This window comes from Rattus rattus, chromosome 1 (assembly GCF_011064425.1).
Source record: "Rattus rattus isolate New Zealand chromosome 1, Rrattus_CSIRO_v1, whole genome shotgun sequence".
NCBI lineage: Eukaryota > Metazoa > Chordata > Mammalia > Rodentia > Muridae > Rattus > Rattus rattus.
This window is the reverse complement of record NC_046154.1, coordinates 155,030,043-155,054,521: the sequence shown is the minus strand read 5'-3', so window position 1 is coordinate 155,054,521 and position 24,479 is coordinate 155,030,043. Positions and strand designations below refer to the sequence as shown.

General features: G+C 52.1%; 1 protein-coding gene across 2 annotated transcripts; it reads left to right on the top strand.

The window, feature by feature from the left end:
* The first annotated feature begins 65 nt into the window (after positions 1-65).
* Positions 66-10,324, top strand: Misp (mitotic spindle positioning). Of its 2 annotated transcripts, XM_032908602.1 has the most exons (6): positions 66-165; positions 4,246-4,422; positions 5,230-6,976; positions 7,405-7,538; positions 9,150-9,188; positions 9,769-10,324. In XM_032908602.1, the coding sequence occupies exons 3-6, from the start codon at positions 5,284-5,286 to the stop codon at positions 9,856-9,858; spliced, it is 1,956 nt and encodes a 651-aa protein (XP_032764493.1). In that variant the 5' UTR covers positions 66-165; positions 4,246-4,422; positions 5,230-5,283; the 3' UTR covers positions 9,859-10,324. The 2 variants fall into 2 exon arrangements, with proteins under 2 accessions (XP_032764493.1, XP_032764495.1); XM_032908604.1 differs by lacking the exon at positions 4,246-4,422.
* The last annotated feature ends 14,155 nt before the right edge of the window (positions 10,325-24,479 follow it).

Below are 24,479 nucleotides of genomic sequence, written 5' to 3'. Positions count from 1 at the left end.
TTGGGTTTCATCTGGGCGGGAAGGGGTGCGGCCTCCTGGTGGAGCCATAAAAGGCCAGGCCCTGCAGGACGCAGGAGAAGGCTTCTCTTCCCTGTGGCCACTGCTGCCCTCAGGGTGAGCTCCTCACTGGGCATCTCCTCCAGGACCCTGCTGGCACCTGGACAGGTAAGGGACAGCTGTGGGTAAACACCCCCAGGACCTCAGTCTCCACATCTGCCACACCCATGTCCTTGGGCTGTGATGTTGGGAATTGAGAGGTCCTCGCAGATACCCCACAAGTTCTGAGCTAGGTTCTGCGGAGTAGGGGACACTCCCCTCTTTTTCCCTCTCTTTGGTTTTGGAGAAAATTTTCTCCTTTGGCCTCAGTTTCCCTATCTGTATAAAATGGCTGTCTAGAAGTACAGTGTCCCCAACACACGGGGTATTTCAGACTTGAGACCTCAAACTCGCAGTAATCCTCCTGCATCAGTTTCCTGAGTACCGAGACGTCAGGTGTGTGGGCTCAATCGGAGGTCCTTTCAGGACTCAGTTCCCCTGTGAAAGGTGGTTGGTAAGGCGGAGTGTCTACGATGTAAGGAGAGAGGTGCTCATTCAAATCCCACTGACTGTGGGACTGGATATGCCCTGCACTTCAATGTCTACCAAATAGGGAGGACGGGGCCCGAAGGGGCTCTGGGAAGAACTGCTATGGCACACCCTACCTTTGAGCGTCTCCTCGGTGGTCGGTGATGGGCAGGCTCTGTCACCACATCTGTCAAAGGCCCCTGGAGTCAGGCTGAGGGACCACTGACTGGAGGGGAAGACAGAGATTCAGAGGGGGCCCACAAACCAGTCCACGGGGGAGGTCAGGAACCCCAGCACTATACGCTCTGGTCCCTCAGGCCATGGGCTGCCAGAACCACTTGGTCCCCGAGGGGGCTGGTGGGTGCCTTGGCCCTCACCATCTCATAGCATGGCACCGGACCTGTCCAGCCAGTGTTCCTGAACATTTTCTACGTTTATTTTTGAGTTTTTGAGAGAGGTCTCACTCTGTAGCCAAAGCTGGCCTCAAATAGCAATCCCACTGCCTCAGGCCCCTTATTGCTGGGGGGTGACAGGCCCTTTCTCTGTACTTCTGGCTTCGCTGGGTGTTTCTGAAGGCATCATTACTTCATGTGAACTCTGGTGTGCATGTGACAGGGAGAATCCCCATTTCCTGGACGAGGAAGGGTAAGAGGGTTGAGCAGGGTCAGAGTAGGATCCAGAACTTCAGATCTCCGAGTTTCCGGGTCCTGCTGTGCTATCTGCTCGGCTGGGATCATCACGCACATCTGTTTTTCAGTCTACCTGGATCAAAGAGGGCACTGATTGAAAGAAGACACAGATTCAAAGGGGTTTCACGAGCCAGCGCAGTCTTGGGATTCTGTCTCCCCGTTCCGCAGGGGTACGCCCCTCCTCAGCGGGACTTGAGAAAGGGTGGGAAGCCCAGGCTCAGTTCCGGCTCTGTAGGACCAAGGCCTGCAGCGGGCACAGTGCCCGCCCTCGTCAGCCCGGAGTATCGTTTTTCTGTCTCCTCTGGACTTTGTTTCCCATGTCCGGGTGGGGACGGAGAGGAGGGGCGCACCTGCTCCTGGGTGGGGCCTCCGTTCCCTTGGCAACATGTGGCCAGGGCGGAGTCCAGGGGCCTTTCCTGCAGAGCCTGAGGCTGGGAGGTGGCCTGGGCACCTGGAGCTGGCATGTGAGGCTGGGGACGCTGGGGACGCTGGGAGTCCTGGAAGTTGGGAGTCCGGAGCAGGGAAAGGTGAGGCACTCACAGAAGGAGAAGGGGTCTGTTTGAGGTGTGTCTACTGGCAGGGCTGGCTCGCCAACTGGGGGCGGCAGGGTACCCCCATCCCAGTCTGTACCTCACCAGCCTTGGCCTTGGCTGGGGCCCCATGTTGTCCTGGATTTCAGAACCTGCTCTGTCACCAGCTAACCCAAAAGAGACCCTGGGCCTGATACGGATAAGGTTTCCATTTGTACCCCAAATGCCGGAACGCCAAATCATAGTTCACTGAGAAAGAGGCTGGAACCAAAGACACCCTCGTGGCCAGAGGTCTGTGCTTTGAAGAAACCAGAGGAGCCATGGCCTGGGTTGAGGCTCAGGCTTCTCCAGAGTCCAGGGTCTGAGGTAAACCTTGACAGGTTTCCCCAAGGCCAACTATCTAGGCAACAAAAAGTCCTGAAGGGACAGGATAGAGGTCTCCTAAGGGCACCACCTTACTAGGTGGTGGCCCCACCCAGGAGCCCTTTGCCCTGTGGGTAGGAGGCCAGAGGAAGCAAGTGCACCCACAGGGACCATAAACCCAGTTTCAATAGGGAGTCACAATTCCAGGTGCCTCTGGGTGGAGCAGGCTTCTTGGAGCCTTGGTGGTAATTGGGAAAGAATGGCCTTTGGAAAGTACCCCATCAGCTCTGTGAACTTCTAGCTTCAATTGCCTGTGCCCAAGTTCCTTCAGGGCAGAGACAAAATTGGCGCCCTCTTCCCAGTTCTCATGAGCCCTGAAAGAGGTGATTGATGGACAAGGACTAACAAGCGACCCCCCGTGGGGAGAAGACAACCTTAAGGGGACCCTTTGCAGCCAACAGAGCTTCTTCAGACTGTCCCCTAACTCTAAGCGCTGGCCCCTTAGGAGACCCTGAGACCCCTGCTGGATTTGGAACCTCAGTGATCAGATCTCCAGCCAGTGTGAAGTTTACTATTGAATGTTTACTGCATTACCAGGCCCCTAAAGCTGAATTAGGTTTTATTGTTTTCATTATTGTTGTTTTTTGGTTTTTGGAGACAGGGTCTCCCTGTGTAGCCCTGGCTGGCCTAGAACTCACAGAGATCCTCCTGCCTCTGCATCCCACTGGGGCTAAAGGAGTGGGCCACTACACCCAGAAAAACTCAGTTTTATAGGTCCTGGGAAAGGTTGTCCTGCCAGCCAAACCCATATCAGAGAAGGACCCAGTGGCCTTGAATCCTGCCCCAGAACTCCACCTTCTGACCTGAATCACGGGAGAAGAATGAGAACTCCACCTATAGAAGGGTGAAACTCTTTCTCCAGAGGTCATGTCTGACTGTCCGATGACAAGGATCATAAAATACCCGACATATCTGTCAGCCTGCAAACATGGGTGCACTACAGCTCTGGGCTAGAGGATGGGAGGCAGTTGGAAAGCCACGGACTGAGCACCCAGGAACAGCAGGGTCCGTTGAGCCAGCCTTGACTAAGTACTTGCTGTATGCATTAGGACTACCCAGCCACACAGAATGAAATTCTCCCCTTCTCAGAGTGCTGTGGAAGGGGAAGGGGGAGTATCCGCCACAGGACCGCTAGAGTGCTGGGAAAGCCCAGCTGCTTAAGACACTGCTTAAGACACTCTGCTTCAAAATACAAAGAAGAGTGGGCAGGAACAGGGCTCAAGGGTGGAGCCGCGCCTAGAATCCCCCATTGAGGGGCTGGGGCGTGGTTTAGGTGGAGCCCCTGCCTAGAATCCGCCAGTGAGGGGCTGGGGCGTGGTTGAGGTGGAGCCTCTGCCTAGAATCCCCCAGTGAGGGGCTGGGGCATGGTTTAGGTGGAGCCCCTGCCTAGAATCCCCCAGTGAGGGGCTGGGGCGTGGTTTAGGTGGAGCCCCTGCCTAGAATCCCCCAGTGAGGGGCTGGGGCGTGGTCAGGGGTGGATCCCTGTCTAGAATCCCCCAGTGAGGGGCTGGGGATGTGGTCAGTAATGGATCCCCTTCCTAGAATCCCCCAGTGAGAGGCTGAGGGCATAGTCAGGGGTGGAGCCCTATCTAGAATTACCCCAGTGAGGGGTTGGGTTGTGGTCATGGGTGAGCCCTGCCTTGAATCCCACAGTGAGAAGCTAGGGCATGATCAGGAATGAGGTGAAGCCACTGCCTAGAATCTCCCAGTGAGGGGCTGGGGGTGTGGTCAAAACGGATCCCCTTCCTAGAAGTCCCCAGTGAGGGGCTGGGGTGTACGCTTGAGATTGGTGACCCTCTGGACTGTGCAGTCAGGTTGTGGCCTTGAGCATGGACTGGGGCTCCAGGGCTGCCCTGTAGATTCGGGAGACTGAAGAAACAAAAGTGAAAGGAAATGTGAGTGCCTGGGAAGGAGCTGGAGGAAAGGTTGAGCCCCAGATAACTAGTCAGTGTGTCATGTACGGCTCTGAGCCCCACCTAGGACTAGGGACAAGGTCCAAGGCACTCCCTGTTATTCTTGGCTTTATGGTGCCGAGGCAGGTGCTGTTGAGATGGGACCAGGTGCTGTTTGAAACAGAGCTCCAAGGTGTGAGAACTGGGAAACGAGCTTTGCTACTGCATCTCTGAACCTCAGCGTCCGCACTTGCCATCGTGAAGAACCAGAGCCCAACGGCTGTCTGTGGAGGTCAGGTGCAAAGACCTGGGAATTACTGTGAGGTAAAAGGCTGTGGGTTGGGGATTTAGCTCAGTGGTAGAGCGCTTGCCTAGCAAACGCAAGGCCTTGGGTTCGGTCCCCAGCTCCGGAAAAAAAAAAAAAAAAAGAGGCTGTGCTGGAGAGGGGGAAGGGCCATGGTGGGGAGCCTGCAGTCTCGGTGTAAGGGGGAAGCGAGGGTAAGGATGGAGCAAGAGCAGGTGCTCAGCCTGCAGGAGAGAAGTGGTGGCTGTGTCTGCAAGGGTGGGTAGCACTTGCCTATCATCCCCAGCAGCAGGGTGGCTGAGGCAGGAGGATTGGTACAAGTTCTGACATAGGCTGGGCTGCAGAGTGAGAGCATGTCTCAAAAGGAAGGAGGGAAAGTAAGAAAGGAGGGAAAGAAAGGAAGGAAGGAGAAAAGAATGAAGACATTGGATAAGAAAGCACAAGTTGGTTGTGTGATCTGCAGTCAGGGACAGTTCGATCCAGGAGCTTAAATGGTTTTGAAAGATGCCGTGTTGGGTTTGGGAGTACTGTCAAGAAGCTTTGCTTGTGGGCTGGAGAGAAGGCTCCTAACCACTGACCGTTCTTCCAGAGGTCGTGAGTTCAAATCCCAGCAACCACATGGTGGCTCACAACCATCTGTAATGAGATCTGATGCCCTCTTCTGCTGTGTCTGAAGACAGCTACGGTGTACTCACATATAATAAATAAATATCTTTTTTTTTCCTCTTTCTTGTTTTCGGAGCTGGGGACCGAACCCAGGGCCTGCAGCCCCCTGATACTGTCCCTGTCCCCGGGTAGCCTAACACGGTCTCTTTCTCCTTCCTAAGTGAGCCTGGAGGTCTCCAACCCACAGAAGGAAGGTCACACACAGACTCTTTGAGATGGACCGAGTGACCAGATACCCCATCTTCAGCAAACCCCACTCAGCACGTGTCACCGGCTTGGCCTTGGATGAAGACACCAGCTACACCGTTGAGCTAGTGGGCGTGGGGCCCGAGGCTGGTTGGAGCCAGGGTGATCTGCAGACCTGGTCCGCTGAGGACCAGACCAAGCCGGATGTGAAGAGAGTAAGCGTGTCTTCCACCAGACGAGCCTTCCTGGGGCAGCAGTCCCCGAGGTCACTGTACTGGGAAGATGAGGACGAGGAGACGAAAGCTTACCGCGTGGACGCCGGCAGCAATGCCTTCTGCAGGCAGCCGAGGGACCTGGAGGCCGAGCGCTGGGCAGTCATCCAGAGCCAGGCGGTCAGGAAGGGTGGCACAGTGGCCACACTCCAGGCTTCATCAGACCATAGGGACCCCAGGATCACCAGCCAGCCCCGGTCTTCATTCACAGAGGAGATCTTGGTGGACACGGAGCAAATCGATTTCCTGGCTGCTCGACAGCAGTTCCTGAGTTTAGAGAAGGCAAACACAAATCCGGTCACGTGGAGCCCCACAGCCAGGGAGACCTTTGCACGTACCCCACCTGGCGTCGACCAGACCCCCAAGGCCTCCCCTGGGCCCCATGTAGCCAATGGCTACACCACTTCAGTCACGTCACCAATGAAGGAAGTGACCTTGGAGAAGACTTTCCATTTCCACGCTTCCCCAGCTGGGTCCATCCGTACAACGGATGACCCTGGCCACCAGACCCGAGCAGAGTCCCCTGAGACCCCCAAGGAGACGCCCATCGAGAGAGAGATCAGACTGGCCCAGGAGCGAGAGGCGGAACTGCGGGAGCAGAGAGGGCTTGGGCGGGCTGCCGGGCATCAAGAGCTCATACAGATCCCCAGCAGGCCCCTGCTCAACAAGATGAGCTTGACAGAGACACCCCCACGAAGAGACAGGGGCCGCCCGTCCCTCTACGTGCAGAGGGACATGGTACAAGAAACGCAACGAGAAGAAGATCATCGCCGAGAGGGTCTGCAGGTGGGCAGGGCGTCCACACCTGACTGGACTTCCCAGGACCCTCAGCCTGGGTTCCAGAGAAGCCTGAGCTCCGACTGCATCCTCAGCCCAGATGCCCGAGCTGCAGACCCAGCTCCAGAGGCAAGGAAAGTCAACCGGATCCCACCAGATGCCTACCAGCCATACCTGGGCCCTGGGACCCCCAAACTAGAATTCTCAGCCTTTGGAGTATACAGCAAGCCAAGTGGTGTCCACTCCACAGAGGACACCAAAGCCACAGCCTTCCGGAACAACACAGAGTCTCCAAGGCATGTTTCAGAACCCTCCAGAAGATCTCTGAGCTCAAAACAAGAGTGGCCCAAGCCCCCTGGAAAGTCTGCCAATGGGGGAGTTGTGAAATTAGAGAATTTCCACCTGCGTCCACTGCGATTCAAGGTCCCAGATGTCCCCCAGGAAGCTGAGACCCCCCAAACCTGGGGCTGGGAAGTGGCCGGAGGCCCTGTGTTGAGACTACAAAAGTCACAGTCATCTGAGCTGCTGGAGAGGGAGGTGGAGAGCGTCCTGCGGAGGGAGCGAGAGGTAGCTGAAGAGCGGAGGAATGCCTTCTTCCCAGAGGTATTCTCCCCAGTGCTGGACCAGGAGGAGAGCCATGAGCATGACTCGCGCAGTTCCTCTCGGGCATCTGGTGAGCAGGGATTCTTCCCTGAAGGCCCCTGGGTTGGAGAAGGAGAGTTGGAAGGCAGAGTTCAAACACACCCATTTCTCCCAGGAAGTAGATTTTGGAGGGGAAGAACACCAGCTTTGCTTTAATTTTTGAACGCTCTGTTACCGGGTGCATAGGATTTTGCTCTATGGTTCGGAATGTTGCGTTATTGGACAAAGAAGTTTGCAAGCCTTTGTCCTCAGGATTGATTGCTCCTCTTTCTAATTCTCCTTCACCTCATGGTATTTTTTAGCCCATAGTCTATCTAAAATCTTTCCTGGGTGGCTGTTTTAGTCAATCTGTCACGAGTTGCCTGTCAGCCTGTCTGTTCACCTGTCTCCATAAGCACCCTTGTCCAGGGGCCTCAAGTCCCCTCTCCCAAATGCCACCTCCTTCTGCCCCTGCCACAGGCATCACCGGCAGCTATTCCGTGTCAGAATCACCGTTATTCACGCCCATTCACCTGCATTCCGGCCTGGTGTGGAAGGTGGAGGCCCCAGAGGACAGTTCTCCGCCAGGACAGAAGACTAGAAAGGAGTCGTGGGTGAGTCCGGTTGACTGAGGTGTAGCCCACAGGTTCAGGGGAGGCCATTACACTGACTGGGGGGGTCTCTTCTCCTCTTGCTACCTAGTCTGAGAGGACACACAAGCAGGGGACATTGTCCTTATTGTGGGATCACCCTCAGGGTCAAAGGAGGAAGACTGATGAAGAAAGAAACAGATTCCAACTGGTCATTATCATTTTTTTAAATTTTTATTTATTTATTTTTTTTTGGAGCTGGGGACCGAACCCAGGGCCTTGTGCTTGCTAGGCAAGCGCTCTACCACTGAGCTAAATCCCCAACCCCCATTATCATTTTTTTGAGAGAGAGAATTTCTCTGTGTAACCTTGGCTATCCTGGCACTCTCTCTGTAGACCAGGCTGGCCTCAAATTCTGCCTCCTGAGTGCTGGGATTAAAGGCGTGCACCACTAGCCCAGGTCTATCATTTTTTTTAAGGGTGTGTGTGTGAGTGTGTGTGTGTGTGTGTGTGTGTGTGTGTGTGTGTGTGTGAGAGAGAGAGAGAGAGAGACAGACAGACAGACAGACAGACAGACAGAGAAGGCAGACACACAGAGAGACAGACAGACAGAGACAGGTAGACAGAGAGACAGGCAAACAGACAGACAGAGACAGGCAGACACACACACAGAGACAGACAGAGCCAGGCAGACACACAGAGACAGACAGACAGACAGACAGGGACAGGCAGACAGACAGAGAGAGACAGGCAGACACACAGAGACAGGCAGGCAGAGAGAGAGAATGGGCCACTATGCACGTATGAAGTCATATGACCACCAGCCTTGCTCTCGGCTTCCTCCTTTGAGACAGAGTCTCTTTGTTCACTGCTGTCTGCAGCAGGGCCCACCACTTGGGGGCGCTCTCTTGTCTCATCTCCCACCCCACAGAACAATAGACTTACAGACACACACTGTCGCTTTCTTTCTCCCACTGATTCCCAGGGTTTGAACTCAGGTCCCTACCCTCACAAGGCAAGCATCTTACCTCCTAAAGCATCACCCTGGGACCCCCGATCGTGGGATGTACCACAGCCAGCCCTGAACTGTACAGAAGTCACACTTCCAGCCTCTTTGGGATCATGCTTACCCAGGGCCCTGAGCCCACAAACCAGCCTGATTTCAGGTTACTTACCCGGACCATGTCGGGAGAGTCCAGGGACACCTCAGAGGACAACACTCATCCCAGCCTAGCCTCCTGGTCACAACCTGACCCCATGGTGAATCTGAATGGCCCAGATTCAAGTGCAGGCAAAGAGCAGCTCCATTCTTACCCTTTGTCTCTGGTAATGATGAGTGTTCTGTGGATGGCGTGTCATCTACGTGCCGGGGCCAGTGCCGGTCCCAGGACGCACTTGGCACACGCCTGTGATCCTCACCGAGGATCACTATCAGCCAGAGGCTGCAATGAGGGCGCCAGATCAGTGTGGTTGATAGCCTTGAGTTTGGTGACCACGAGACACTGGGAAGGTGCCACTAGATGGGGGTCTCATCCTGTCTGTCCCTAATAGGTAATTCAGCTATGGGAGAACTTCCGGGTGGGCACTAGGGCTGGGCAGGAAGGATGAGCACTGATTTTCATTCTTCTCACCCAGTATGCAGGTATCAACCCCTCAGACGGTGTCAACTCGGAGGTAAGTGTGCTCCAGAGGGAAAGTACTTGAGTCTGTCCCTTCTTGGCGATACCCTAACCATAGCATTGGTCACTGAAGGCCCTTCACTGGGATGGAGGACTGCACTAGCTATCTAATCTGTTGGTAGAGACATCTTAGGGTAGATTGTGCTGTCATCTGCTTAGGATGCCTGCCCTGGCACAGATTAAAAGGTCTGTGCGAGGCAGGCTTTTTTACTGGAAGACAAAGATTTCAACATAAACAGATTAAGCCATGGTAAGATGATGATGATGATGATGATGATGACGACGATGACGATGTTGTTGTTGTTGTTGTTATTATTATTATTATTATTATTATTATTATTATTATTATTATTCCTGGCTGGCCACATGGAACTCACTATGTAAACTAAGGTGGCCTCTAACTCACGTCTTCCTGCCTCAGCCTCCTGAGTGCTGAAACTATAGCTATAGCCCTTTCAGAGCTGAAGCTGGACACAGTTTCCTTGCTATGGACCTCAGCTCTGCACACTGGTGAGGCAGAGCCGGCTGGGGGCAGTGCATCTATTTACCGGGACCCCATGACTCCTTGTACGCAGGTCCTGGGAGCCACGAGGGTAAAGCGACACAAGAACCTCTTGGCGGAACGCTGGGAAGCACATATCTATGCCAGCGAGGATGAGAACTGAGGCTGGAAGCAGGGGCGCCCATTCCCCGTCCCACCCCAGTCCTGTGGAAGCTGCCAGGCCTGCCCAAGTCTCCGCCGTCAGGTCCCTATTTAAACAGGCCCAGGCCGATGTTTGTGGCCTGCAGTTGGCTTGGTTTTCCTGGGGTGGGCGAGTGTTTCCTGCTTAGGGGTGATTCTCAACTGAGGCTGAAGATGATCCAGCCAGGCCTCTATGTACGAAGACTTCCCCAAATGTTCCAGGGTTTGGGGAGGTAACAAGGCTGCCCTCCGTGGGCTGGGAGGCCCTGGGAGGTGTGGCTCCAGAGCCCCCACTTACATCCCTCAGCCCCTGAGCAAAGTGCAGAGCCTTGGATCTCTCACAGTGCGGAAAGAAGGCTCTGTTTAGGGACCCGCCATTCCTGTCTTGCTGACCCCAGACACAACACGTACCCTTTGTGTTTATTTGTGAAATAAATCTGTCCTCAGCAGCCTGCCTGCGGTAGAGGGTGCGTCACGAGCAGCCCCTGCCCTCTGCCCTCCGTCTGGTCCTTTCGTTCATTGTGGTGGCATCAGCCCTGCTTCCCTGAGGTCCTGGGAGCTCATCTGTGGAGAGCTAGGCACACACGGTTGGGAGGCTACCGTAGTGCAGGCGTCAGGGATGGATGTGTCATTGGACATAGAAGGGACGGCTTGAACAAGGTGATGGGGTGGACACCAACACCTGCTAAAAGCACTGAGCCTTGGCCCAGTCCCCTCTGCAGAGGGCAACCTGTGGAACTGCCCTAGGTGGCAGTGGGTGAATAGCGAGGGTGGGTGCTCTCCTTCCCCATGGCCTGCTGGGAGCAGCTGGATACGGTTAAGCTCTGTCAGTCCCTCTCGGTCGCTGAGCCTTGCTGCAGGTAGCTGTCCATGGCACATATTTGGAGATATATATCTTTAAAGCTCCCATCTGAACACGTTCAATCCCAGCACTCAAGAGGCAGAAGCAGGTGGATCTCTCTGAGTTTGTTTGAGGCTAGCCTGGTCTAAAGACAGGACAGCATTTTATCCACTCCCTGAGACTGCCTGAGATGGGCTAAGTGGGTAAAGGACTGTCAGGGCAACACTGAAAAACCTTGTCTCAAAACACATACATACATACATATGTATGTACATACGTTCATGTACATACATACACACGTGCAACTACACACATACATGCATATACATACATATGTGCATGCTATATACATACATGCCACTACATACTATATACATGTATACCACATACATACTACATGCATGCATGCATGCATACATACATACATACATACATACATACATACAATAAAGGTTTCCACTTGAGGCATCTGTCTGGCAAACATGGGCCAGGCTGGAAATATCTAGGACTGAGAATGAAGAGACCTGGGTGACTACGGGGTGGGACACCTCACAGAAGCAGCTTGGACAAGGAGGTCTTTGCCCTGGAAATTCTAGCCTCAAGAAGGAAGAGCCTCCCACAGGAACAGCGTCTAGAGGTCCCATACCCCTTGGCTTGTGGCCCCTTCCTCCCTCTCCGGATTCAGCAGTATGGTATCTCCCAGTCTTTTTGCCTCTGACTCTCCTGCCTCCCTCTGGGCACCCAGGGGTGACCCTGAACCAAGAATGCCCTAGGATAACCCCCAGATCAGAATCGTCGGTTTGAGCCCATCTGAAGGGTCCCTTCTGCCACAGCCGGGCTTCTGTGGTGGGAACTCTGAAGCCTCTGCCTGCCCTCTGTAGGGTGTCAATCAACAGTCACCTTCTCGTAAGTTCGTGCCACACAAGTGTGGGAACCCACGTGTGGATACCTAGAACCTGTGTAAATGCCAGAAGGGCATGTCCACTCACCTGTAACCTTAGCACAAAGGAGCCGGGCAAGCTGGCAGGGTCCACTAGTCGGAACTGTGAGCCTCGGGTTCAAGTGAGGAACCTTGCCTCAGAAGACAAGGTTGCCAGCAGTCAAAAAAAAAAAAAAAAATCCGGCCTCCACATGTACCTGAACATACATGTGCACCCACACACATGAGAAACATGCGTGTGCACACACAGGTACACACACAAAAAGAAAACAGCCCCACCTAGATCGTGTGCTCAGGTTGCCCCTGCACAGGCAACTTGGCCAAGGCTGTGGTGTTGGCTCTCCATGTGGCTGGTGTTTCATTAAAAGCCTCTCATTTGGGGTTGGAGAGATGGCTCAGCGGTTAAGAGCACTGACTGCTCTTCCAGAGGTCCTGAGTTCAAATCCCAGAACACATGGTGACTCACAACCATCTGTAATGAGATCTGATGCCCTCCTCTGGTGTCTGAAGACAGCAACAGTGTACCCACATATATAAAATAAATAAATCCATATTAAAAAAAAAAGTCTGCATCCTTTCTCCTGTGACTGCTTCAGGAAATACTGCCTTAGCGAACTTTCACCCGTGTGCCCCAGCAAACCATCATTTGACATAACTGACTTTCCAAAGACACGAGAGGTCTCCAGCACAGCAGGTGTCCGACTGTCAGTCCGAGCCACCCCCACCCACCCACCCCCATGCTGTCAACGCTTATGACTGAGGCAGCCTCCCCAGACTCAGGGCTCTGCAGGGCAACCCCAACCCAGTTTCCTCTGGGAAGACCAAGCACAAACAGGAAACCAGCCTTGGGTCCCCTCTGGTGCAAACTTAGGTCTTGGGCTGAGACTGGAGTATTTCCTCACTTCCAATTACGTGCAAAGTGAGTGTGACATCACATCATATCGACCAATCCACTAATGCCTAAGGAAACTCCGCCCCTTGGGTGAAGCCTTCACCATGTGAAGTATGTCCCAGACGGACTTGGGAGATCAGTGAGGTTGTGTAATTTTGTTAGTGTCAAAGAGCCAACCGGTGACTGGATTCTTTTTAAACATATTTTTTATTGTTTATTTATTTTATGAGTACACTGTCACTGTCTTCAACACACAAGGAGAGGATTCCATTACAGATGGTTGTGAGCCACCATGTGGTTGCTGGGATTTGAACTCAGGATCTCTGGAAGAGTAGTCGGGTGCTCTTAACCACTGAGCCATCTCTCCAGCCCCAGTGACTGGATTTTTTTTTTTTTTTTTTTTTTTTTGGAGCTGGGGACCCAACCCAGGGCCTTGCGCTTCCTAGGCAAGCGCTCTACCACTGAGCTAAATCCCCAACCCCAAAGGTCTTTTTAAAGAAGATAACCCAACCAAAACAACTCAAACTGGCTTTAGCAAAACCGGGAGTTACTGGTTCTTGTTTGTTTGTTTGGTTGGTTGGTTTTGGTCTTTCAAGACAGGGTCTGCCTTAGTTAGGGTTTCCATCGCTGTGAAGAGACACCATGTGAAGACCAAGGTAACTCTCATGAAAGCACACATTTAATTTAGGTTGGCTCACAGTTTTAGTGGTTCAGTCCATTATCATCTGTATGCAGGCTGACATGATGCCGGAGGAGAGTTCTACGTCCTGATCTGAAGGCAACAGAAAGGGACTGCTTCCGAAGGCAGCCAGGAGGGTCTCTTCTGCACTGGGCAGAGCTCGGTCTCAGGGCCCAATCCCACATTGACACACCTACTCTAACAAGGCCACACCTCCTACTAGTACCACTCCCCATGGGCCATGAATTCAAACATCTGAGTCTATGGGAGGGAGGTCAAACCTATTCCAACTACCACAGGATCTATCTGTGTACCAGAGTCCTGGCCTTCCTGGAACTTGCCCTGGAGCCCAGGCTGGCCTGGCACTCACAGAGAGCCATCTGTCTCTGCCTCCCAAGTGCTGGGATTAAAGGTGAGCGTCAGTACTTCTGGGATACCAAGGAGTTAACTGCAGCTTCAGGCTAAGCTGAAAATTGCCATCCCACCTCTTCTTCCCTGACAGCTCAGGCCAAGCCCACGACACAGTCCCAACTCCGCTTCTCTTTCGCTCAGCCTCAGTTTCTTCCTCTGAAAGAGTGACTCTGTTAGCACCCCCACCCCACCCCACCCCACCCCACCCCACCCCCCAGCATGTGTCGCTGCGGTTACCCTGCACAGGGGGACACCGCAAAGAATTAACGGCAGCCGCAGCCGTCTGGAGCAGGGTGAGCCAAAACCTCCCAGTTAGAAACAGCATTTGAACTCCGCCACCAGAGGGAGACAAAATACCGGCAGACGATCCCCGCTGGGCAGGGAAGGCGCTGCCTGCTGGGGTGGGGATGGGAGCAGGGCTCCCACTGTAGCTGCTAAAAGGTTTTCTCTCCAAAACCCCAAGGATGAGGAACAGCTGAGGCGGGTCTGGAACAGCCCCGGGCAGGGGGCACAGCAGCAAGGTCGGCCACGCAGCCCAAAGCTGCCGTGACTTCCTGCAATGTCTCCCGCAGCGTTAAATGTTCTGACGTGAGAGGGGGTACGTGCAGGGTGTACATGAGTAGATTTGTTTGGATTTATTAAGTTTTATTCCTTTTTGTTATGGGGTGGATTGAGCCGCGGGCTGACGTGGAGGGGAAAGGACACCTTTGTGGAGTCGGATCTCTGCTTCCACCTTGACATATTTATTCTGTTTTTCATTTTAAAGACAGGGTCTCTCTGTGTAGCCCTGGCTATCCTGGAACTCACTCTATAGACCGGGCTGGTCTTGAACTGAGAGATCCTCGTGACTCAGCCCCCCAAGTGCTGGGACTAAAAGCGTGTGCTGGGACCATACACCCGATAGCTTCTGAGGGTAGGACTCAGGTCCCGCTTGCCCAGCCACTGTGCCAGCCTGGATTTTGCTGGTCTGGACTTTTCTTTTTCTCATGTTGTGAATTAAAGCCACAACTTCCTGTGCACTATCCAAGAACTCTGACGCAGGTATAAACATAGACTTTAATTTACATCTTATTTATTTTGAGATTTTTAAATATTTTTATGTGTATGGGTATTTTGTTGGTGTGTCTGTTCACCACAAGTGTGATTGGTGCGGGGGCGCTGAGGGGGTCAGGAGAGGGCATCGGCTCCAGAGACCTTTGAGCTGCCATATGGCTCTTGGGAATAAAACCCATTCTCTGTTTGGTTTGGAGATCAAGACAGAGTTTCTGAGTAGCCCAGGCTGCCCGGGAACCCAGAGAACCACCTGTCTCTGCCTCCCAAATGCTGGTGTCAAAGCCATGGGCCACCACTGCCCAGCAACTGTAAAAATTTTAAGTCAGACACAGTGGCGTCTCTCTCTAAAGCCAAATCTCACGGGCTGGAAGAGTGAGGTGAACTGACGGCCACCTCAGCTGCAGAGTGAGACCTTGTCTCAATGCATACAGACAGACAGACAGATGGACGACACACGTGAAGGGGTGTAGCTCAGTGAGTTGAGCTCCCGTCTAGTGTGGAGGAGAGCTAGACTCCATGCCTGTCACCAGAAGCTACATCAGCCAGTCACACAGGAGCCGGGAGTTCTCCATCTCGATCGGAAGGCAGCTGAGCAGGTCTGCTCCTGAAGCAGCCAGGAGGAGGGTCTCTTCTGCACTGGGCAATGGTTGGGCATTAAGAGACCTCAAAGCCCACTCCCACAGTGACACACCTACTCTAACAAGGTCACACTTCCTTTTTTTTTTTTTTTTTGGTTCTTTTTTTCGGAGCTGGGCACCAAACCCAGGGCCTTGCGCTTCCTAGGTAAGCGCTCTACCGCTGAGCTAAATCCCCAGCCCCAAGGTCACACTTCTTAATAGTGCCACTGCTTGTGGGCCGTGCGCTCAGACATGTGGGGTATAGGAGGCCGGAGGGTAAGGAGTTCTCCGTCATCCACGGGTGAAAGGGAAGTTAGAGGCTGGTCTGGTTGGCCTGGGACCCATCTGTAGAATGAAACAGAACAAGTTTTAAAGTTTCTAAACAAATATTCCAAAGACAGTTAATTACATTCTGACGCTTTTGATTTACCCGCATGGGTTTCTGTGACAGAGGAACCCAAACTGACAACTTTACCAACAACAAAAAATGTGGGGCTGAAGAAGGGACATTAAGTAATTCTCCACCATCCCTCACCATCCCCCACCATCCCCCATCATCCCCACCATCCCCCACCATTCTTCACCATCCCCACCATCCCCCACCATCCCCACCATCCCTCACCATCCCCACCATCCCCCATCATCCCTCACCATCCCCACCATTCTTCACCATCCCCACCATCCCACCATCCCCCACCATCCTCCACCATTCCTCATCATCCCTCACTACCCCCCACCATCCCCCACCATCCTTCTCACCATGCCCTGCATCTCTCTTTCTTCTCTCATGGTCCCCAGGTCTTTCTGGTTTCCGCCTATGTGTTCCAAGCAGTGGAAAGGGCACCCTACAGCGGTATGTGGCAACCCTCCTCTCTTAACTTCTTGGCCCCCACCTTATGAATGTCAAAGCTAAATCCTCCCCATAGTGGCTCAGATGTTATGAGAACATATTGCTCTTAAAGGGGACCCAAGTTCAAATCCCAGCATCTACACAGCAGTGCACAACCACTTACACCTTCCGTTCCTGGGCTCTAGGGCCCTCTTCTGGCCTCTGTGGGAACTGCACATAAACGACGCACATCCGTACATGCAGGCAAACACTCATGCAATAAAACACAAATAAATAACAAATTTAAAGATTGAAATAATAAATTCTCACAATAGCCCAGAGCCTCGTCCTGGAGTTCCCCTTCTCTTCCTCTCTTCTGCTGCCTGTGCCTTCTTCCCACATGCCTGTCTTGGTGGTACCATTTGAATCTGGGAGGGTCTGTGCTTCCTGTCTGGATCCTCTACAGGGTGGGAGACTTTCAGGTTTCCACAGTATTGTGGGTTTGGGGATCAGTATTATGGGTTTGGGGATCACCCCTTGTAAGGACCAGGCTTTCTTTAAAGTTGTGGAAAATCCAGACCAAAAGGAAATCATGGCTTCGTCAGCCCTTTGCTCTGGGTCAGCAACAGTTTTTATTTTGAGACAGAGTCTCACAGATACTAGGCCAAGCTGGCTTTAAACTAACTTCATAGCCCGGGATGGTCCCACTCTATCCCTTCCTCCTCAGAGCAGAGGCTGCCATGTGATGGGCAGGGCCTCTGTCCCCTTCCCTCTGAGAACAGTTACACCATTGATTTTGTGGAAGGTTTTGTAGATTTTTGCACCTGAGTTCTCTGTCGATCATGCTCCACCAAGTGTCTCCTTCCCGAGCCCATTTGCAACTTGTTTTAAATAAAATAGTAAATGTTTTAATTAGAAATAAATTGCAGGGCTGGGGAGATGGCTCAGCGGTTAGGAGCACTGACTGATCTTCCAAAGGTCCTGAGTTCAAATCCCAGCAACCACATGGTGGCTCACAACCATCTGTAATGGGATCCGATGCCCTCTTCTGGTGTGTCTGAAGACAGCTACAGTGTACTTGTATACATTAAGTAAATAAATCTTTTTAAAAAAAAAAAAGAAAAGAAATAAATTGCATATGCAAATTCGAACAAGTGAGTGGTAGCTGGGAACTGGCCACCGACCGCGGGATCCACTTCTCCACACAGACAATCCACTTCCATCCCCTGAAGAAGAGTCCAATACTCAGATGCCCTGTGACACAGCAGCAATGGAGCCAAAATTAGACCCCTGATGTCTGTACCATTGTCCTCGCTTTAGTGACCACATGGTCAGGATGATTCTGAAAGATTCAGCCCCTGAGCCATATTTGGACCTTTCTGAGGAAGTCTGCTGGTCTGGCATGAAACCCATAATTGCAAGTCCCCAAGTCCCCTTTCCTGCCAGGAAATAGCTGTCTCTATGCTGTCCATTCTGCTGGGCAGCCTCGGCAAGCCGGGGCCTTGCCTGGCTAAGGCTGCTATCCCAACGGCCTCAGTGTAACAGCCTTAGGCCTGGGATCCCAGGTCCTCTGAGGTCATTTCTGAGCAGTGTGTAGTGAATGCAGTGGGGTGGTCTACACAGGGTGCTCAGAGCTTGAATGAGTTCCCTTTCAGTATTGTGTACTTTGGGGTGGGCGTGGCAGGTGAATAACTCTCAACCCGGGATTCAGGAGGCTGAGGCAGGAGGATTGTTGTGAGTTCGAGGTCAGCCTGGGGTATATTACTTTCAGTCTCAGGAATAAAAGAAAATCATTGCCAGCCCACTCAGGAGGCAGAGGCAGTGGATCTCTGTGAGTTTGAGGCCAGCCTGCCCTGCCTACCAAATGCCAGGCCAGCATTCCATAAAGCAGCAGGGCTACATAAAGAGAAAACAAACAAACAAACAGGCTGGGAGGTGGCGCTATGTGAATTTAACCCAGCAGAGCAAGTGGACCTGTGTGAGCTTGAGACCAGCCTACTCTACAGAGCAAATTCCAGCACAGCCGGGCTACACAGAGAAACCCTATCCAGATCATAAACAAACAAACGAACAAACAAATACGAAAACAGGGAATAGAGAAATGTCTGGTGGGTTACGGACTCTGACTGCTTTTCCAGGGGACTCAGTTTGATTTCCAGCACCCAAATAGCAGCTCTCCATTCCAGTTCCAGGGGATCTGACCTTCTGACCTCCACAGGCACTAGACACACACACGGGACACAAGCACACATGAAGGCAAAACACCCAAACAAATAAAAATAAATAAAAATTTAAATAAGTAAATAAATAGAATTTTAAAAGAAAGAAAGAAAAACATGACATGAAGTTACGCTTCCTTTTAGTTTCTTCCTTGGTGATGATGTGATCTCCAAAATTTTTTTTTAATTTTTATTTTTTTCCCATCTTTATTAACTTGAGTATTTCTTATTTACATTTCGATTGTTATTCCCTTTCCCGGTTTCCAGGCCAACGTCCCCTAACCCCTCCCCCTCCCCATCTCCGATCTTTTGAGTCAAGCTTTCACTGTGTAGCCCAGTTCGGCCTCCAATTCCTGGTGCTTCCGCCTGACTCTTCTGAGTCAGAGAAATGACACTAGGCATAGGGCTTGACTACCAGGAGTGACCCACTGGGTTCCATCTCCAGCACTACACAAACAGAGCTTGGTGGCACGTGACTGTCATCTCAACAATTGGGAAATAGAGGCAGAAGGATTAGGTCATCTTTAGCTATAGGTCCAGTTTGAGCTAGCCTTGGCTACAAGAGGCCATGTTCGAAAAGACGAAAACAAATGCAGGTAGCAGGCACCCTTCAGAGTCCTTCCCTGCCCTGTAGTTCTTCAAGGCTGAAATGCCTACGGAGCCATTAGGGCAGCGACAGAGACACATGGGCTATCACATCCAAACCTCCAAACCCAGAAAATCGGGCCACACACATCCCCAGCTGGTTTTTCCAGCCCTCGGGGGCAGTAACTTGCACCTGAGTTGCTTAGACTTGCTGGAATTTCTTCCGTGGTTCAACAAGCAGACTCGTTGCGGTGTGGGGTGTAGAGAGGAGGAGTGTAAAGGGGAGCAGGGCTACTGGGTTCCAGCCCAGCCTGTAAGTGGCAGGAATCACTTCTTCCTACCTTGCTGCTTCCTGGTGGTATAGCCCCTGCCTAGAACCCCAGAGTGAAAAGCTGGAGGTGTGACCAAGGATTCTAAGGACCCTGCCTAGAGTCCTCCAATTAGGAGCACGGCGTGTGCTCAGAGTGCTTAGGGTTGGAGCCCCTGCCTAGAATCCCCCAAGTCAGGTCCTGGGGGCGTGGCCAGGTGGAGCTCCACCCAGAATCTCCAAGTAAGGGTCTGGGGGCGTGGTCGGGGTGGAGCTCCGCCTAGAGTCCCCCAGTGAGGGGCTGGGAGCCGAGTCAGGCCTCAGCTCCACACTAATAAGTATGAATCCCGGGGCTTATGATAATAAATAGAGGAGTGGAAGAAAAATCACCCGCTGTGGAAGTCTGAGGAAGTGGGAGGGACTTTTTTGCTGTGGAACGTCTGTGCCCATGCCTGGGCTGTAGTGGTAGTCTAACCCTTCACACCCCATCCCCCAAGCTCCTTCCAAGTCCAGACAGAGAAAGGAATTCCTGGCTGAGTCTAATTTAAAACAAACAAATAAACAATGTTTGGAGGGAGGAGAATGAGAGGAATGCGGGCGTGGCTCCTCCCTGCCGCCGGAGAATTTGGGCTTGGGACTTGCAGGGACAGAGGTCACCATGACCCCAACAAACCCCTACCCCATCTCTGCAAGGAGCTGGGAAGCACTGTTAAGCCCACCCTAGCCCGGCCTTCCAGCATTACTCTTGTTTTATGGCCTCTTTGCTCGGCTGGCTGCAAATTAGGGGAGGGAAAAAGAAAAGAAACAAGGGAGGCGGGGATAACAGAGAACAGATTCCGGATCCCCGGGTCCCCAGAAACCTTTGTTTCTTAAGGCTGGGCAGCTCTGGACTTGGAGAACCCGTTAGTGTTTTTCCTTCAAGGAAAGCTCTGCGGAGAGCAAGAGACAAAAAATTTCTCAGGTAGTTTGAAAAACAACGAGGGGTGTGTGTGTGTGTGTGTGTGTGTGTGTGTGTGTGTGTGTGTGTGTAGTGTAGTGTATTTCTGCAACCTGGGTGGGTCTTCGTTGTCATCTCAGTACTTGGGAAGCTGGAGCAGGAGGATTGTGGCAATTTTAATGATGACTGGGCTACATGAGACCTTGATTGTCTCAAAACATTGTTGGTACACAACTATCACGCCAGCATTCAGGAGTTGGGGGTGGGGAAATCAAGCATTCAAGGCTATCCTTGGCTACATGAGACCCTGTCCCAAACCCTCTTTCCCAAATTAAAAAAATATAATAAGGTTGAGAGCCTGCCTGGATGGTGAGGCCCCAGTATGGAATCCCCAGGATTGAAAACTAAAATACAGTTTTACTTATCCCCTTCCTGATACATCTCTGAATTCCACAAACTGTCTGGAATCCACGGGGGTGGGGGGGAGAGAAAGAAAGAAAGAAAGAAAGAAAGAAAGAAAACATCTTAGCGGCCCAGGTTTGCAGATGATAGGATGAAGCCACACCTTGCTTGTTTTTGTAGCAGGGAACTATTTTATCTGGATAGAAAGCCGCTCAGAAAACACAGCAGCAAGGGAAGCCGTGTGGGTCTGTCTGATTCTAGAATTCTCCAGGATAAAGTCTGGGAACTTTAACCCTGTTGGAACCACGGGGAAGTTGGGGGAGCAGGCAGGATTATCTCTCTTTAATATTTCTATTTTCGTGTGCTTGGGTGTCCTCCCTGCTTGTATGGCTGTGCACCTGGGTCCCCCGGAGGAGCAGCCAGAGCTCACGGCCCATGGGTCAGCCCCATCTAGATCTGCTCAAAGCCAAGAGGCAACAGCAGTAGCTCATGTTTCAGAGTCACTTGGACTACCAAGACTGGCTACTGGGAAGGCCACGTCTGTGCCTAATCCTGGGGTGTGTTAGCCAATGGTTCTTGTCTGGAGCACTGTCAGTCTAGGGGGTTTACTTTAAAGTGAGTATGTATGGGGTTGGGGATTTAGCTCAGTGGTAGAGCGCTTGCCTAGCAAGCGCAAGGCCCTAGTTCGGTCCCCAGCTCCGAAAAAAAAAAAAAAGGGCTGGGGATTTAGCTCAGTGGTAGAGCGCTTACCTAGGAAGCGCAAGGCCCTGGGTTCGGTCCCCAGCTCCGAAAAAAAAAACCAAAAAAAAAAAAAAAAAAAGAAAAAAAAAAAAAAGTGAGTATATATTGTTGTGTAATTGTAGGCGAGTATAAGATAATGTGATTTGTCCAGGCTGTAATCAACAACCTTGGGGTTATCTGTCCCTCCTCCCTCCGCAAAGGCCTCCCTCCGCCCTCCCTAGGTGGAGCCCTCTCCTCCTCTTTTTGTTTCCCACATTAGGTCATCAGAACCCTACTATTCTCACCCCAAGCCCCTCCCCCTCTTACACTTTCCCGGCTTCTGTACTTACTACAATCTACATTCCCCCCACCCCCCAGGTCTGAAGATGTGACCGTTTGAGCCTCCAATAAGAGAGAACGTTGGATGTTTGTCTTTCTGGGTCTGGGCTCCTGCGCTCAGTGCTGTGTCCTTTGGAATTCCAGCCACTGAACTTGCAAGTTTCGTGATTGTTTTTCCGGATAAGTACATAATACCCTACAGTGTCCACAGACGATATTTTCACTGCCTATTCGTCGGTTGAAGAACGTTTGGGTTGTTTCTGGTGTATTTCTCTTCTGCCAGTGAAATGAGCCAATTCACCGCGGATTAGAAAACGTATTCAAGGCAGGTTTATTGGGAAGCTTGCAGGTGAATTCACTGGCCCCGAGTGCAGTTGCCATGGGAAAGGGGAGGGAGGGGTGGGGGAGGGAGAGGAAAAGTCAGAGAGAAGAGAAAGAGAGCAAAATATCTGAATTTATATAGGGTGGAGCCTCTGGGGGAAGGGCAGCCCAGCCTCGGGGCTGGAAAGTTCAGGGTTGGGGGCAGGGTATGCCAGGCAGGGACTGAGGGATCCTGGGAAAACCTGGAGGTCAGGTCTTCTTTGGCGCGTAGTAGGCACCTCAGCCCCTAGTCCGGGGGTCTGAAACCGGCTCCATTTCTTAGCTCTTCTACGTGTAGAGCAGTAAAGACGAAGGCTGAGCTGGTCTCTGTGGAGTCGGAGGCCTCTGGACTCATGCCAAGAAGCGGTATAGTTGACTCACTTCGGAGACTTCGTCTTAGGTTTTGGGAATTCAACCCGCGGGTTTCTGTGGTAGCTTCCGCTCTTTGCAGCCCCACCAACGGTGAATGGGACTTCTTCCCACCGCCTCCAGCAGGTTTTGTTGCCGGGCTTTGCCTTTCTGACTCCGGTGGTCAGGTTGAAGGTAAATCCGTCTTGCTGAAGGCACATTTAGGACCACCGGAAGTTGATCGTCCCAGAGGCTTCCTTCCTGCCGTCAAGGTTCCAGGGTTCAAGGAAATACTACATCACCTGACAAGCGAGCGAAGGAGGCAGTTCAAACAGCCCCTGTTGGCTGAGACACGTATGACCATGACGGTGACCACCGAGGCACAGCTGTCTCTCTGTGGAAACCTCCTGTTGGGTTTCAGACCTGGGACAAGAAGGTGAGGTGCACACTTACATACCAAAGCAGACCTGGCCTCCAGATGCTCCCAGCATCCCTCAGTCCTTACCCGGTGTACTCTGCCCCCAACGCTGAACTTTCCAGCCCAGGGGCTGGGCTGCCCTTCCCTCAGAGGCTCCTCCCTACATAATCTGGACATTTTCATCTCTCTGCCCCTTCCTTCTCTCGCTCTCTCTGTCCACCCGAGAATGGTTTCCCAATAAACCTGCATTCATATACCATATTTTAATCTGGTTTGAATTGGCTCATTTCAGTGGTGGAGAAATAACTTATCACCAACAGCTAGCTGTCTAATTGCCCACTCAACAGAAGGAAAACCAGGCCTGGTACCAGAAGCCTGGCCAGCTTCCTAGGGCCAGTCAGGTCCTGGACCTTGGAAGCAACTGCCACCCTTAGGGCAGACCAACACAATTCTTTTTTTTCTTTCGGAGCTGAGGACCGAACCCAGGGCCTTGCGCTTGTTAGGCAAGCGCTCTACCACTGAGCTAAATCCCCAACCCCCACAATCCTTAACTATATTGTAGCTCTTATCCTTGTACCCATGGATAAGAACAGTCACCACCCTCAGTCATCAAAGAAGACCCTCCTTAGGCAGAGAGGGATCCTGGCTCCAAGAGGAACATCACAGCTCCTTTGTCTGCGACTCAGTGGATGCAGGCAAAGGTGGGGCAGAGAGACTGTAAGAGGCAGACTACCAGGAAACGGACTGCAACTCCATTCTAGAAACAGCTGCGTGAAGGAGACTGGAACATTAGCAATATCAATGGACAGGCTAACACGGTCAGAGGAAAATGTCACTCAGTCCCATCCCTAGACAAAGAACTACATACAGGCAGCTGATGACTGCTGGGAGAGGGAGAGGTAGCCTCTCCCAGGGATCAGCCCCCTTCCTGAGGGTCCAATGCAGAGTGGTCAGCTCCGAATCTACACGCACACATGTGTGCACACGCGCGCGCGCGCGCACACACACACACACACACACACACACACACACACACACACTAACAGACACTATTCAGGCTGCAGAGATGGCTCAGCGGTTAAGAGCACAGACTGCTCTTCCAGAGGTCCTGAGTTCAAACCCCAGCAACCACATGGTGGTTCACAACCATCTGTAATGGGATTTGATGCCCTCTTCTGGTGTGTCTGAAGACAGCTACAGTGTACTCAAGTAAAAATAAAATATATATATATATATATATATATATATATATAAAGACATTATCCATGTGAGAGTGAGGGCAGCAGTGGAGGTTTGGGGGTTAGAGGGAGGAAAGGGAGGTGGGAAATGATGGAATTCCAAGTTTAAAATGTGTGAGCCAGCTAGGCCGCGATGGTACACATCTTTAACCCCAGCTCTCCAGAAGCAGAGGTAGGTGAATTTCAAGGCCAGCCTGGTCTACAGAGTGAGGTCCAGGACAGCCAGGGCTACACAGAGAAACCCTGTCTCACAACCAAGAAAGAAAAGAAAAGAAAAGAAAAGAAAAGAAAAGAAAAGATTGAGCCAGGCAGGGTTCTACCACAAAGACAGGGAAGGGGAAATGGTCCACACCAAACCAAGTATTGCAAATGATTCCTGTGGGCAAAAGGAGAAACCAGGTTTGTTCCAGTGAAATCTCACTGGGTACATAAACCACTCTTGAGAGTAGGTATCACATCCAGTAGCTGG